Source organism: Miscanthus floridulus, chromosome 18, assembly GCF_019320115.1.
Source record: "Miscanthus floridulus cultivar M001 chromosome 18, ASM1932011v1, whole genome shotgun sequence".
Taxonomy (NCBI): Eukaryota; Viridiplantae; Streptophyta; class Magnoliopsida; order Poales; family Poaceae; genus Miscanthus; species Miscanthus floridulus.
In genome coordinates this window covers 108,854,664-108,869,293 of record NC_089597.1, presented here as the reverse complement: position 1 = coordinate 108,869,293, position 14,630 = coordinate 108,854,664, and the positions used below count along the sequence as shown (strand labels likewise).

Here is a 14,630-nt window from a genome sequence, read left to right as displayed (position 1 = left end):
CCGAGGCATCTGGGAATAGAAAAGCACCAAAAAAGTGCCAGAGCCACACTCTAGCGAACCTGTCGATCTGAGCCTCATCAACCTATGGGTCCAAGTAATCAAAGCACTATGTGATCCATGACGATGAAACACTAGAACTTTTTCTGAAATTCACCAAAGAAAATGAGACCCGATGGCTGCAGGAAAGCAATGCAAGTATTAAATATGCTTGAATTGCTCACTTATTTTTCTTAGAAACCTCATCGTCCGGTGGAAGAAAGCCAATGAACTGAGCCACCAGCTCCCTCTAGTGATCGTTGTCAACTATACCTGTCACTGGAAGTTCCCCTATCCCAAGGCCAAAGATAGCCTTCACGTCCTGCATGGTCAAGGTCATCTCGCCGTAAGGTAGGTGGAACGTGTGGGTCTTAGGACTCACTTGTTATAAGAATAGAACGACTATTAGTTACCTCAAATTTATTATAAGAATGTTTACGTACAATGAAGGCACTGGCACCTGTCTACAGCTGCAGTAAGTAGTGCTGGGTCAAGGGGCGAAAGACCGTAGTTGACAACACGGAAAAGCTCGAGGAAGCCGGCACGCCGTATGTATGGCGCGTAACGCTCGTTCCACTGGTGCGCCCTAGTGTGCGTGCGGGGCCTCAAAGGAGGCAAGGGTACCTCTGCGTCGGTGTCAGTCAAGAAGTGTGCTCAGTGCGGCTCGTCGTACTCCACCTTAAGAAGGGGGTATAACTGGTGCTGCGTGGGAGGGGCCATCTTGTTACAAATTGATAAACAAAAGGGTTAGAGTATTCAAATTAACAATATTCAAATTAACATTATGTAGCATTGCAAAATTTGAACTACTTGTTACGCAATACGAACACAATATGAAAGCACATGTATATATTCAAAGTAACATTAACAGACATATTAAATAATTTCACTAGGAAAATAAGCAACTTTTATGTATGGACCTGCTGCCCTCGTCTTCTATGCCTGCGGGCGTTCGTGGCGCGGAGACCACGGGCGCACATAGCAGGGCGACGGCGTGGCTCCCTTTTGTGGCCGCCGGTGAACTCGTGATGGAGCCCAACGGCGCCATCTTAGTTCTTAAGGTAAGTGAAAAGCGTCTTACTGATCTTAGGGTTGGGGATTGTTACCGGATTTGGGTAATTTGCATTCCTAAGGTTCGGATTTGGGCAAAAACCGGGGCTTAGTGTTGAAGTTGATTCGACTCCCCTCCTTCTCGGTGCTTAAGTGAAACCCTATATTCTGATTTGGCTTAAAGAACTTTGAATCGGACAAATCAAAGGCTATTTAGATTTTAACCAAACACTAATTAGGTCTTAGGGTTCAAGAATTAGGCTAAGCGACTTCTCAGATACCAATTGTTAGAACTTATACTTAGACAAGATCTTAATTAACCTAATTACTGGAACACCTAAACTGAAATTAGCACTTAATTAGGACTTTAATCAATCTTACTCGCTGCCAGGGTGTGTCGTTGTCGTGGTCGTGCGGGCGTCGTCGTCGTGGTGGCGTGCGGGTGCGGCGGGTGGCTGGTGGCCGTGACGCGCCAGTGTTCGTGGCGCGGCGGGCGCGGCGGGAGTGGCGTGCAGCGCGACGGGCGGGCGTGCGTGCGGCGTGCGGCGGCGAGGCAGGCAGGCAAGGCGGGCGGGCAGGCGGCCAGGCGAGCAGGGGCGGCGGCGGGCAGGCAGACAGAGGGAGGGCAGCGACTCACGGGCAATATTTACCTGGGCCTGCCGCGCCGTGGGCTTTGGTGCGTTAGTGCCGTGCCAAGATCGGTGGCGCGGTAGACCCTGCCATGTCACCGATCAGCGCCCCGGTCGTCGCCACGTCATCCCTCTCGTCGCGCCACCGTGGCACGGCACAGACGTTTCGCCGCGCCATGGCAATAGGCGTAGCCAAAAGTGTTAGTTTTGAAAAAAAAAACAGTATTAGATTTAAAATTAGTTTACAGAAAGTGTTAAAAAAATCCCTAGCGGCACCCCCGCCAGCACACGTGGCGCACCGCCAGGGACTCCAAGCCACCGGCCGCCTAGTTGATCGTCCCAATTCAGATATTCTGAAAACCCCCCACCCATCCGGTCCTGTCTGAAACTCTAAGTTCGTTTTCGATCGTATGCTCTCTTGTGAGTGTGCTCTCCCAAATCACATTCGCTTAAGCCCTATGGTAATAGGGTTTGGACATTGGAATGTAAAATTGGGTTTAGGGATTTGTATATGTGAAATTGGTGTGTGATTTATTAGAGTTGGTGTGAATTGCATGAATTTTGTTACAATTTTATCGTTGTGTATGCCAAACTATATAAAGTATTTTATATCCGAGTTACTGAATTTTCTATTGGATTTTACCATATTGCATATGAAAATTTAACTACGATTACCCTATATTCAAATCTTGGATCCGCCGTTGTCTTAAAAATACCAGAATCCAAGTAAATCTTGGTGTGGCTTCGTATGGAGATTGTTCATTTCATTCCAGTTGTTTGACACTAGCAAGAAAATTTAGGCCCTCACGTTCAGAAACGAAAAGGAATGAGGAAAATTCACGTTACATATAACTGCATTAACTGGCAACTCATTATCTCCTTACATACGTGATACTTCCGCAACATGGAACATGTAAAATGCAGAAAATCCATCATATGCAACTACTGTTTATTTTATTTTATTTTATTTTTAACACATAACTACTGCTTATTTGGGTCCGGGTATAAATATACATATGCGCTGCAGAGACAAATTTCTGTTCTTGTGATTAGTTGATCTGTTATCGTTCTTGCATGCTGAACTTGGATGCATCGAGGCGACCAAATCTTACTGCACAGTCGACGCTGCCATCAAGTATCTCTTCCATTCCGTATTTGTATCTGAATCCGAGCTCGCCGAGCCTGTTGCTGTGAGCCTCAACGCTAGGCAACCCGAGCTCCGTCCTGAGACACCAAGTCAGTAGAAATGCTGTTCGATCATGCAAACTAAACCATCTTGGGGCACAATTATTTTCTCGCTTATTTTCATGGCAAAAACAGTCCATAGTAGTAGCCAAGGCTCACTCTCTAAGTAGGTCGAGGTGCGGGTACTTGGCGGCGAAGTGACCGACGATCTCGTCGACGGTGGGGTACGCGGCGGCGCAGAGGAACCGGCCGGCCATGGACGGCCGCTCCATGCAGAAGACGAGCGCGTTGCAGACGTCGTCCACGTGCGCCAGCGGCACCGAGCCCATCAGCCGCTGCAGCATCCTGAGCGCCCCGAAGTGGCGCGCGTCGCGGGTCACCGGCGACGTGGCGGACTCCAGCGCGACCGTGGTGCGGCCCTGCAGCGTGTCGCCGGCCACGACGGGGCAGGGCACCGTGACCACCTCGAACGCCGGGCTCTCGGCGGCGTTGTAGGCCAGCAACGCCTTCTCCGACAGCAGCTTGGAAAGGATGTACTCCTGCAGGTGACCAGGTGCCGCTTGTCATCGCCGACGCCGTGGACTATGGCGGCTGAGATTACTAGTTTCGATAAGGATTCGTTCGGGAGTTGCTGCGCACGCACGCACATGGAACTGCGGGTCCCGGAGAGGGTAGTCGACGTCGAGCGGCGTCCAGCAGGATTCGTCGACGGCGTCCTTGAACCCCGTGGCGTACTCCTTGAGCGGCGAGCACGTCGCCATGGTGCTGGTGTGGATCACGCGCTTCACCGTCTCGGAGTCCGCACACTGCCGGAGGATCACCCGCGCCGCGTCCTGAGCCGCCTCCGCCGTGCTCTTGTACTGCTCGGTGCGTGCCAATCAGTCGTAAAGAGAATTTCCTTCAATACCGCGATTGTATTGGGACTTTGGGTACGGTGGTGATGAACCGGACCTTGGCGCTCGTGGCGTCGTGCTGGAACGGCGTGGCGACGAGGAAGACGAACTGGCACCCCGCGATGGCCGGCGCGAACGTGGCCGCGTCATAGAGATCGGCCTCGAACACCACCAGGCGCCCGGACTCCGCCGCGCCGGGGACCAGCCGCCGGAGCAGCCCCGATTTCTCCTCGTCCCCTGCAATCAATCAATCATGCACTAATCCGTCACCGTAATACGGCTAAAGCAGAGCATGTCAGTTAGCACGAAATTAATCACTGGATCGATCTGCGCGCGTGAGTGCAAACCGATGTTCCGCAGCGTGGCGTGGACGGTGTAGCCTCTCTCGAGGAGCTTCTTGACGAGCCAGGAGCCGATGAACCCGGCGCCTCCGGTCACGCACACCCGCACTCCATTGCTGCTGCTGTTCTTGTTCTTCTCCATTGCTGTCAAGCACAAGCTCGTGCTGCCCGATGCTGAGAAGGATGTACGGGACGTCGGGACCTGACCACTTGCGGAGAAGATAAGCTACCAGACTGCTGGAGTTGGCACATTTGACCTTTCACAGTGTAAAGTACAGTACAGATGAATAATCTATTGGACTTTTTTGTTGTAGGTTTTGTTTTCTTGGACTGAAATGGATGGATCGTGTGGAAACTGGAAAGCGGCGAAACTTCGGGTGGACGAAAACGGACAGGATACGGACGGATATCATCGATATTATATTTATTTTTATATTTATGTCTGAATTTGGATTCGAATATGGATAGTGTCAACTATGTCGGATAGAATACAATTGGATATCGACATCATAAATATGCGATTTGAGTATTCGGATACGGATACGGTATCGGATGTTGGATATCCGGACTCGGATACCGACAGATCTCAACACCTCTAAGGCCCTGTTTGGTTGGGCTTTTGGCTTTAGCTTTTGGCCCCAAAAGCCAAAAGCCCAACCAAAGGGGCTGTTTTTGGAGGGTGCTTTTTCAGAAGCAGCTGTTTTTTCCGTAGTTCATTTTTGAAAGCTGGTTTGACCCTGCTTTTGGCTTTTGGCTTTCTGCTTTTCGAAATTGGTGGAATAAAAAGCTCTTCCATAGTTGTTTCAAGAGAGATAAATATAAAAGGTATATTTTATACTTGTTTAACCAAACAGCTTTCAGCTTTTCTACAGCTCACAGCCCACAGCAACTTTTCCACAGCTCACAGCCCACAGCAGTTTTTTCCCACAGCCACAGCTCAACCAAATAGGGCCTAAACGGATTCGGTTTCGAATATGGTCGGAAAATATCCGTACCGTTTTCATTGAGAGTGGACTGTTGACCGCATGTTTCGAGTGGGCCTAGGCTAATGCACAGCCTGTTCTGTCCTCCATGCCGGAGCCTGCAAGCCTGACGATTTATCACCACTCGGCCCAAACTGATAAGCCCAACTTGGATTCGGTCGAACAGATCCAGGCAGGTTCGTGTTGCTCAAAAAAAAAATCCAGGCAGGTTAGGAGGACCAAGAAAGAAAAAGAAGAAAGATGCAAGCTGAATGCGTTTTGGGACCAGGTCAGGTCATGCCCGCTGAGATCGACGTGTACCGGCCGCCGACTTCGCAGAGCCTCCATTGCGACACGTGGGCCGTGGAGCCGACACGTGGGAGGCGCCAAGAGCGTCGGCCGCCGTACGATGTCTGTGGCGCTCTCAAGAAAGCACGGACGGACACGTCACCACGCCGGCCGGCCGCTCCCTCTTTGGCGCTTTTATTATCAGCTTCATCGTCTAGAGGCCGCCAAGGCACAGCCGCGTTCGGGTGATCTGTTATCTGCTCTGCACGCCGCTCGCTCCCGCGTCGGAAGAAGAGAGCCTTGTCGGGCAGTCGCGGCTCGCGAGAGTTGGGGATGGAGGAGGGCGGCGGCGGCGGGAGGAAGCAGGACACGACGGCGGCAGCGTCCAAGGCGCAGAGAGAGGTCGCGGCGGCCGGCGTCTCCGTGCACGAGTGGCTGCAGCACGTCAAGGCCTCCTTCCTCGGCCTGGTATGCAAGTCTCGCTCGCTCTGTGCTGATACCGATCGACACGGGCACAGACCGCGTGACTGACTTGGGGTTATGATTTGGGTTCGTTGCGCCGTGCGTGCGTGCGTGCGTTTTCAGGTGGGCAAGGTGACGGCGACGAGCGAGCAGGAAGCGGCGGAGGCGGACATGCGCGCGGCGAAGGCGCAGGTGGAGGCAACCGACGAGGCGGAGGCCAAGAAGAAGCGGCTGGCAGATGGATGACCCATGCCATGAGGCCATGACCGATACTCTAGAATCTAGATTCAACTGAAAACAAGTAGTACGAGTAGCTCGCTATCTAATTTGCTTCCTTGACGCTGTATTGTACATTTGTACTCCTGGTAATAACCTGGTGTAGCTCGACGCAAGCTGTGCCGCCTGTAGCTCGTCTTCGTGTAGTGGCGACAGATTCTGGATTTGCTGGCAGTCTGTTTGGATTGACCGAACATCTACCACTATGATTGTAACCGAAAACGAAAAAGTCTACTTAACCCTCCACCTTTCATACGTCTACTTCACCCCCAACTATGAAACCGTCTGTTTTATCTCCTGAACTTTCTAAAACCGTCTACAGTAACAGCTGGTTTGCTACAGTTTTAGAAAGTTCAGGGGATAAAACAGACGGTTTCATAGTTGGGGGGTGAAGTAGACCAAGTATGAAAGGTGGGAGGTTAGTAGACTTTTTCCTAACAGAAAACCTGTTCTTCAGTACTTACTGAACAGCATCTAATGTACAGTTATGTATCCACAAGCCCACAGCCTGCACTCAAATCAGAAAATCTCTGAGGCAGCGAGCGCCATGTCGCTAGGTGTCTTAGCACGCATGAGATGCATGTAACGTAACCACAAGCTACCAAGTTTACATCCAAGACGGCAGGGGATAAGTACATAGGCAGAAACACACCAGCCACCTAAAAGATCACTACAAGGAAGAGCCCATCCTAAAACACACTTTCTTTCGGTCTTTCCAAAGTACAACGCAGTCCCTGCTCAAGATGAGGAGCCAACTTAGTCACCGGTCACCACAGGAGACAGGACAAGTCTCGACGCTGACTACAGAGGCAATCAAGAGAGAGTCACATGAGCCTTGCAAAGAGAGTAGCAAGCGCTCATGCAAACCTTAAAATGTGCTTCCACACAGACACTCAAGCCATAGAAACAGTGAACCACAAGCCATCTGGTGGCACCTACCCGACATAAATACACAATATGGATGGATTCTAAAGCTCACCACAAGATACTGAAGCACGGCATTGTAATCGCATAAAGCTATTGTCAACCAAAGAACACTGATGCAACGTGTTATTCCTCCTCCCGCGCAGGTTCTCCCAAATCAGTGGCTGCATCTGTGGTTTCGTCATTATGTCTTTCCTCAACTGGAATTTCAATAGAGCTAATTTCATTTACTTCCCGAATCCCGAGCCATTTCTTTGGTCTTGGTTTCTGATGCACTTTCAACAGAAAATTCTTATTTGCCTTCTTTCTTGATTTCTGATGCACTTTAAACAGAAATTTCTTGTTTGTCTTCTTGATTTTTGATGGACTTTCGACAGAAAATTCTTATTTGACTTATTTCTTGATTTCTGATGAGCTTTCAACAGAAAGTTCTTATTTACATCCATGACCACATCCACGTCAGTGCCTTCTTGCTTGGTTTCCCCAGCACAATTTCCATTAACTTTGCTAGCAGTGTCAAAGTCTTCCTTCTTGATTTCCACAGGAATTACATTGCGACTATTTGTGTCTACTTCTTCGGACATGTTCGTGGCTAACTTGATTTCCATAGGAATCTCGAAAGAACCATCTCCACTAAATTCACTGGTCATATATGTGTCTTCCTCCTTGAGTTCCTCTGGAATTCCAGCAGGGCCGTCTTCATTTACCTTCCTCACACATGTAGCAACTGAATCTTCCTTAACTTCCTTGTTCATTCTCGCAGCTTTTATGGACGTCCAAACTTTATTCAATAAACTGTGCTTCTTGCCCCGCAGATGGTCAGCCATGGCAGCGGCGTTGGTACAACTGACCCTGCAGCGCTCACACCACACACAGTTGCTTTTTTGAACAACCTGATGCATTTCTCCATCGACCAGGATGTGGATTTTCTTAGGTGCATCACTTGGGCCTGCACCATTGTTGTTCCCAGTGGTCACTTGCAAGCCACTTTTATTAGCGTTGATCACCTTGATAGCTCCACATTGAACCAGCTTTGCCTTGTGCTTTTTACCTTCAAGATGTTGATTCAGACCAGCCTCACTGGTTGCGCTCACTAGACAGAGTGCACAGCTCCAGTCCCTGACAGCAGTTTGTTGTTTTGTTGGTTCAGTAGTTGCAGAACTCGCATTTTGTAGTTTTGTTGGTTTAGTAGTTGCAGAACTCGCATCTGCCTTCCTCTTCACGCCAGAAGCCTTCGTTTCTGATGAAAGAACCTAAAATAAAAATTTAGGAAGAATTAGTGAAATCGTGGTGCATATGTAGCAAACTAAATGTAGAACTCACTGCTCTGAAACAGGAGCCTGATTGGATTATGTGACACCAACTAAGGCCTTATTTGGATGCGCATGTATTCATCCCAATCCACATGTGTTGAATTAAACAGAATTTCATTCTATTCCACTCCAACACATGTGGATTGGAGTGAATACACATGCATCCTAACAAGGCGAATGCATGGGCACAAAACAATCAACAAAAAGATGCATCAGAAACCAATGAAGAGGCAGGAAAAAAAAGGTTAAGGCGACAAGGAAAATATTGCATAATTAAGAAACTGAAATCCACAGGGAATAATCTCTGTGTCATCTTAATCTTAATCTGACCCTTCCTTATTCGATGCTAACAATTTTAGAGTTCTAAACTTAAAACAAACGGTGGTAAAAGGAATCAAGCTTGTTCACTTCTGAGTTCTAACACCACCATCCTTTTTTCTCCAAAGGGAACACTCGATCTTCTCTAGTTCTGCATACAAGTTTACCAGATATGTCGAAATGGTATATTTGACTTCAGAGTTCAATTACTCTTTTGATCTAATAATAATGGCAATGTTCTTTCTAGATTGTACTCACTTATAGAAAATGGCTATCATTGGCCTTTAAATGATGAGAAAAGCAAGTGCGTCACGTTTTTGAAGCGAGAATAACACCGAAGTGCAATAAGAAATTGAAAAAGAAGAATTTCAAAAGTAGTAATCCAGTAGCGCCTTTAATGCCAAATGCGGAAAAGAATCTGAACAAGCATCATGCATGGGCAGTTATAAATGGCAATTGTGCTCCCAGACCTCAGAGCTCTCGCTGGGCGCGATTTCCCGCAGTTGGAGCTGATGCCTCGGCTTCGGCGGCGGCAGGGCCCCCGTTCTCGTCTCGTTGGGGTGCGTCGGTTGCCCAAATCCCGCGAGCCGGCGAGGGCCAAACTCCTCCCAGTCCCACGACCCGGACAAAGCCGGTGGCGGCCGGTTCGGATGCATGCCCACCGCCACCGGCGTCAAGGGCAGCGGCATTGGCGGCGTGAATGGGCCGTCGGGCATGTAGAACAGGCCTGGGGGTGGTGGCGGCACGATGCTGGGGCCGTCGGGCCCGACGAACGGGACGGCGCCGAAACCGCCGTGGAAGCGGGCGCGCGCAAGGGCGAGCTCGCGGCGGACCTCCTCCTCGATGAGCCGCCGCTCCACCTCCTCGCGGATGATCCGCTCGCGCCGCGCCGCGGCCTCCCACTCTAACGGCGAGGGCGGCGGCGGCTCGCCATGGAAGGGCCCGGCTGCGCTTACCTTGCGGTGGTGTGAAGCGTCGGTCTGGGCCGGGGCAAGGGCAGCGCGGCCTGCGCTCGCCGGCGCGGAAGCCGAACTCCATGGCAGAGGAGGGACTGCCTTTGGGATGGAATGGAAATGGATCGGTGCGTGCCTGCGTGGCGTGCGGCTTTTCGAGCGGCGCTGCACCTGCAAAGCCTGCTCTAGCCGGCAGCCGCAGAGGCGGGCGCAGGCTTCGTCTTGGGAGGGCTGAGTGGGTGGAGCCCAAAGTTTTGAGAAATGAGAATGGGATCGTTTTGGCAAATTCCCCAGGATCATCGACGGCGCTTCAAAAGTGCACACGTCTCAATTCCTGAAGTAGCCCAAACTAGGCATCTGGCAGAATGTTCAGGTGTTCTTCACTGCAGATTGTCATGCAGGTGTCCAACTAGCACATGACACTCTCAAAGCTTCAAAGGGGAAGGGGGTGCAATTGCCATGCTGCTACAAGATTAGTACCTGTAAAACTCAAAAAGGGCAGAGCACAGGACCCGCTTGACCGGACAAGAACTATTGTAACATCATTTCCACCCAAATGTACAGTTAGGTGTTGTCAGATGACCAAAAATCACAACCGGAAGAAAACAGCAGGTTGGGTTACAGACAACAATGGAACAAAGAATATATCCTTTACGCCAATTCAACACATGGTTGGTATGTACATTGCAACATTGTCCTCCTGTGTTTACCCATGTCCAGCGTCAGGCCATGTACCAAGACTCCAAGAGCCATGTCTTCGCTATACCTGCTTATCACAGCCGTTCTCCTCGGCCCCACTGATCATAGAAGGCTTGGTTAGCATCCGAGGAAGGAAGAAAGAAAGTTCGGTAGTGAAGAAAAAATAACAGTAGATAGCATAATCAGAGGTGACTCACTGGGTCTCGGAGCATCCTGCGTCTCCAGCTGGTTGTTCTGCACCACCGGCGTCCTTGACCTGAGCAATCCGCTTCTTGAACTGCACCAGGATCATCGTCATGTTATCACATCCCTCACCGCCCATGGTCGATGGAGCCAAGCATCTATCGAGCACTCTTTCACATACTGCCGAAAGGCTTTCCTCCTGCACTTTGTAACCACTTTCCATGATTATTGCCAAAGATCAAGACATCCGAAAATAGTGTTGCATTTTTCGAAACGGAAGATAGTGTTAAAAAAACTTGGTACTTACTGTGTTTATATGCTCACGGATGAAATCAACCAACTGTTGGCTTGACATGCAGTCCCTGATAGCCCAGAGGATATGGTTGTTACTTCTGACAAAAGGAATAATCAAGTTGAAGCCAGAAACTTGTTACTAGAGAGAAATTTACCAAATGCCATCACATGCCAAAACGATGAATTCGTCGTCATCATATAACTCGATCTGTACAAAAGAATAAAGTCACAATAACTATCAACAAAAAGGGAATGCTAACTTAATAGTCTACATTGCAAGAGTGAGAGGCAACTGCAGAATTTACTCACAATGTTTATGTCGGGGTTTGCGGTCAAAATTTGCTTATCAGGGGACAAGAACTTGTTTTGTTTAAACTCCATGTCTCCTAAAAAGGTATTTTGCATATGCAAGACATCAGGTAAGGTGAGAAGTATGAACAAAAAGAAGCAAGTAAAAAAAGAATACCAATAGCTCTTGACAAGTTTAAAGTTCCATTTACACGCCCCATTTGAATGTAACCCCCTGCACTTTGTATCCTTTCTCTCTCTGCCTCAAGCTCTGGTTTATGGTCTCTAGACAAATTGTATGCCTGTGTTATGTGGAAGAAGTATAAAAATGAGACGATCGCATATAAACTTGATGACGAAATTATACCACAATCGTTGTGCTTTGTTCTTTTCAATTAATGCAATTACCAGTAGGGGGTGACCCCTCCTGTTTCCTCGAAAAAGGAGTAACAACAACTGACCTGGCCATTCCTTGAGATGACACAGCGGGAGTCACCAGCATTTGCCACAACGAGTTGCCTATTTCTGACTAATCCTACACAGGCTGTACTCCCACAATTTGGCCCAGTAAAATCAGAGTGCGGTCCCTGATAAAAGAAATTTCTATAAGACTACCTGGGTGGATGGAATGTTCATTCCAACAAAAGAACTAGCAACAAAGAGAAATGCCAAAAATTGCCTTCCAACATAACAAGAGGCTCCAGTTCAAGACATTGGAACTCACTCTTCAAGAGTTAGCATTGTTAGGCAACACAGCCATCGATTTTAGGAGTTACAAGAATAAACTTCCTTCTTATGCATAGATATCCTTTTCAAGAGTTAGCATTGTTAGGCAACACAGGTATCGATTTTAAATGTTAAAAGAACAAATTTCCTTCTTACACATACCCTTTTAGGTATTAAACCATCAGTGTTGCATGTCTACTCAAGAACCATAAGTCTACTCTTACACAAGTTTTTGCCATGAATGATTTCAGCAAAAAATAAAGGAGAAGAAAGAAACTTTATTAATAATAATCCAGTAATGCAACACTTTCAGAAAGAAATCCAATGACTGTGCCCAATTAATTAAAAAAAAAGGAAGATGGCAAGCTCTCCTAGACATAGGAAAATGAGTATAGAATTATGGATCCATGCCAGTTCCACATGTACCTCCTCGAAAGCCCAATCATCATGTCTATCATTTGAATCACTTGCTTTAGGGGACCAAATCAAGCCTTCTATTATGCCAGTAAACTGATTTATCTTATCTCCAAGTGCTTGGAGTTCCCGCCATCCTCTTTGACCCCGCATCATTTCATCCATTCTGAAACAACGCAATCATAATTTCTGTTCACATCATTTGCTCCAAATTAGCAATGAAGTGGTGAAAAGGTAGACATGCTAAAATAAAAGAAGCTATTATACCTGAAGTAAGCTCTGTGGACAGCAGCACCCAAGTCACCAGCTGCATAGGCTTCACTATGGAGAACTTCTCTGTGTAGATATTTTGCACAGAATTTGGCAACTACTTTTCCTGAGGCAAGAAAGCAATATGAAGGGGTCAACAGCCCATTTTGGTATGATGTGGAATCAATCATAAATGCTGAAAAGGCACTGTTCTTTGCAGTTAGTTACCTCCATGTCCATCAAAAACACCAAAGAATGCAGTGTCATTGTCAAGATCTAGCAAAGCCGAGTGCTGGAAAATTGCACAATAGACTGAGCAAACACGATCATAATAAACTAATAAAATTGATGACATTCCATCCTCTTAAAAGATACAGATAAATCATATCAAGAACTGTATTAGTACAATGCTAAGAAAACAAATCACAGCTTCTCCTTTAGTAGTTATACTAAACAAGATATCTCATACACATTCAAATTCTATCCTCTCAATTGATTCCAGCCTTCAAGGTGGAGTATAGCCAATCTTTCAGTATGATGTCAAACACACTGTTTAACTTATGAAGCATTATCAATCCAACATCTGGAGAATATGGTGATGTAAACAAAAAAAAAGTGTTAACCCATTTTTTGTCATGCTCAACTTCAGGAGGGTATCATGGACAGAAACAAAAACTCCCCATTCAACTGATGAATTAGCCAGCCTCAGTTCAACAAATAATTAATTTTTACACTCAAGTATTCGTTTTGGTTCAACATTCAACGAACACAAGACACCACTTCTCTCAGGTGCATAGCTCTGCTAAACACTGGAGTCAATAGCCAGGTATATCCTAAGCTATTTATTTAATAATATACGTGGTTGTCCACCAGTTCCCTTCACTATATTAAAAAAAAAAGACAGCAATACTATTGGTGAAAACACTTCGCACCAATATTTGGTATTTATTTTTTTCTTTACTTCCTCGGACATTCAGTGTGTTTCCATAATTACACCCAACTTGGACACTGAGAGCACATTTATATTTGGCTAATCAGACTCTTGACACCCAAGTTGGATTCCAAGTTATATTTGGAAAGTCCAGTAAAATCATGCTGAGTTGGATACCCGAGTCTGAATCGGATTCCATCACTTGTGTGTCCGTATCCGGGTAAAACGTATAAGACTAGGAACAAGCAACAAAGAAAATCACAACAATCAAATGTAAATGATGAGTAGAAACTAGAAACTTACAGCATCTTCCATAGTTGCACGCCACCCTTGCATAGATGAAAGTCCGAATTTAAGTTTATCATTTTCCCCATCTTCAGATACCTTCTCAGTTTTCGGAGTGCTAAGGTAAACCCCCATTCTTCCAGATGTACCTGACGACAGAATATGACAGAGAAAAAGATCTGCTGCTCAATAACAAGCTATCGATATTAATTGTACACCGGATAACAAAAAAATCCCCAAAATAGAAAATTGAAGTTAGTAGGCATAATACATGCGTACACTTGTAATTGTGTCAGATCCGAATACAGTTAGCTTGCTTTAGGGTTTGGGTGCTCGGTTTCGAACGGCAGGAAGGACGAGCATACCTGCTGGGCGCCAGTCGACGGCGAAGGGGAAGGGGACGTCGAGACCTGGCAAAGGTAGGCGCTAGTCGCCGGCGAACGGGCCGACGAAGACCTGGCAAAGGGCGCCGGCGCTCGCCCGCTCAGTCGTCAGCAGGAAATGAAGCCAGAGAGGTGTGAACGCCCGACGCCAGAAAGGTGATCGAGAACGACCGATATCGTACGGGCGGTTCTCATTCTAATAAAAAACAAATTAAAGATCGTGGCACGTATTTATTAAACCAAATTAATTCGTCATTAGCATATGTGTTAATATGATATTTTATTATCAAATCATGGAATAATTAGGTTTAAATGATTAAAGTAGTCACAATCTATATAATTTGTTATTTTTAAGTTTATATTTAATATTCTATATACATGTCTAAACATTAGATGAGACATGATATAAATTTTTAAGGGCCTGAACGCTACCAAGGAGCGGACAGCGGAGGGGTGAAGCCGACAGGCAGCGGACCCTTTTATAATTTATTATTAATAATTAAATATATATTTTTCTATCTATATCAATTAGCACCTTGACTAGGCGG

At 47.0% G+C, this 14,630-nt stretch overlaps 3 protein-coding genes and 1 pseudogene across 8 annotated transcripts; 1 reads left to right on the top strand and 3 right to left on the bottom strand.

The window, feature by feature from the left end:
• Nucleotides 1-2,634: 2,634 nt before the first annotated feature.
• On the bottom strand, nt 2,635-4,474 carry LOC136521883 (NADPH HC-toxin reductase 1-like). The gene is made up of 5 exons (XM_066515655.1): nt 4,141-4,474; nt 3,852-4,030; nt 3,548-3,760; nt 3,060-3,439; nt 2,635-2,939 (listed from the first exon to the last, which is right to left on the bottom strand). Exons 1-5 carry the CDS (start codon nt 4,274-4,276, stop codon nt 2,777-2,779), a joined length of 1,071 nt encoding a protein of 356 aa, XP_066371752.1. The 5' UTR covers nt 4,277-4,474; the 3' UTR covers nt 2,635-2,776.
• A 1,073-nt stretch (nt 4,475-5,547) lies between these two features.
• Nucleotides 5,548-6,318, top strand: LOC136520346 (uncharacterized). The gene is made up of 2 exons (XM_066513815.1): nt 5,548-5,852; nt 5,970-6,318. Exons 1-2 carry the CDS (start codon nt 5,718-5,720, stop codon nt 6,090-6,092), a joined length of 258 nt encoding a protein of 85 aa, XP_066369912.1. The 5' UTR covers nt 5,548-5,717; the 3' UTR covers nt 6,093-6,318.
• A 245-nt stretch (nt 6,319-6,563) lies between these two features.
• Nucleotides 6,564-9,846, bottom strand: LOC136520343 (uncharacterized; annotated as a pseudogene).
• A 307-nt stretch (nt 9,847-10,153) lies between these two features.
• On the bottom strand, nt 10,154-14,235 carry LOC136520344 (probable protein phosphatase 2C 58). 6 transcript variants are annotated; one of them, XR_010775226.1, is made up of 12 exons: nt 14,065-14,235; nt 13,718-13,848; nt 12,712-12,775; nt 12,502-12,610; nt 12,247-12,400; nt 11,556-11,681; nt 11,273-11,396; nt 11,116-11,192; nt 10,962-11,014; nt 10,820-10,874; nt 10,527-10,716; nt 10,154-10,427 (listed from the first exon to the last, which is right to left on the bottom strand). XR_010775226.1 is itself a non-coding variant. In XM_066513812.1 (12 exons), exons 2-12 carry the CDS (start codon nt 13,832-13,834, stop codon nt 10,391-10,393), a joined length of 1,101 nt encoding a protein of 366 aa, XP_066369909.1. In that variant the 5' UTR covers nt 13,835-13,896; nt 14,065-14,235; the 3' UTR covers nt 10,154-10,390. The 6 variants fall into 6 exon arrangements, 5 of the variants coding, with proteins under 5 accessions (XP_066369909.1, XP_066369908.1, XP_066369910.1 ...); XM_066513812.1 differs by having other exon boundaries at nt 10,527-10,711; nt 13,718-13,896; XM_066513811.1 differs by having other exon boundaries at nt 10,527-10,711; nt 13,718-13,881.
• Between the last annotated feature and the right edge of the window lie 395 nt (nt 14,236-14,630).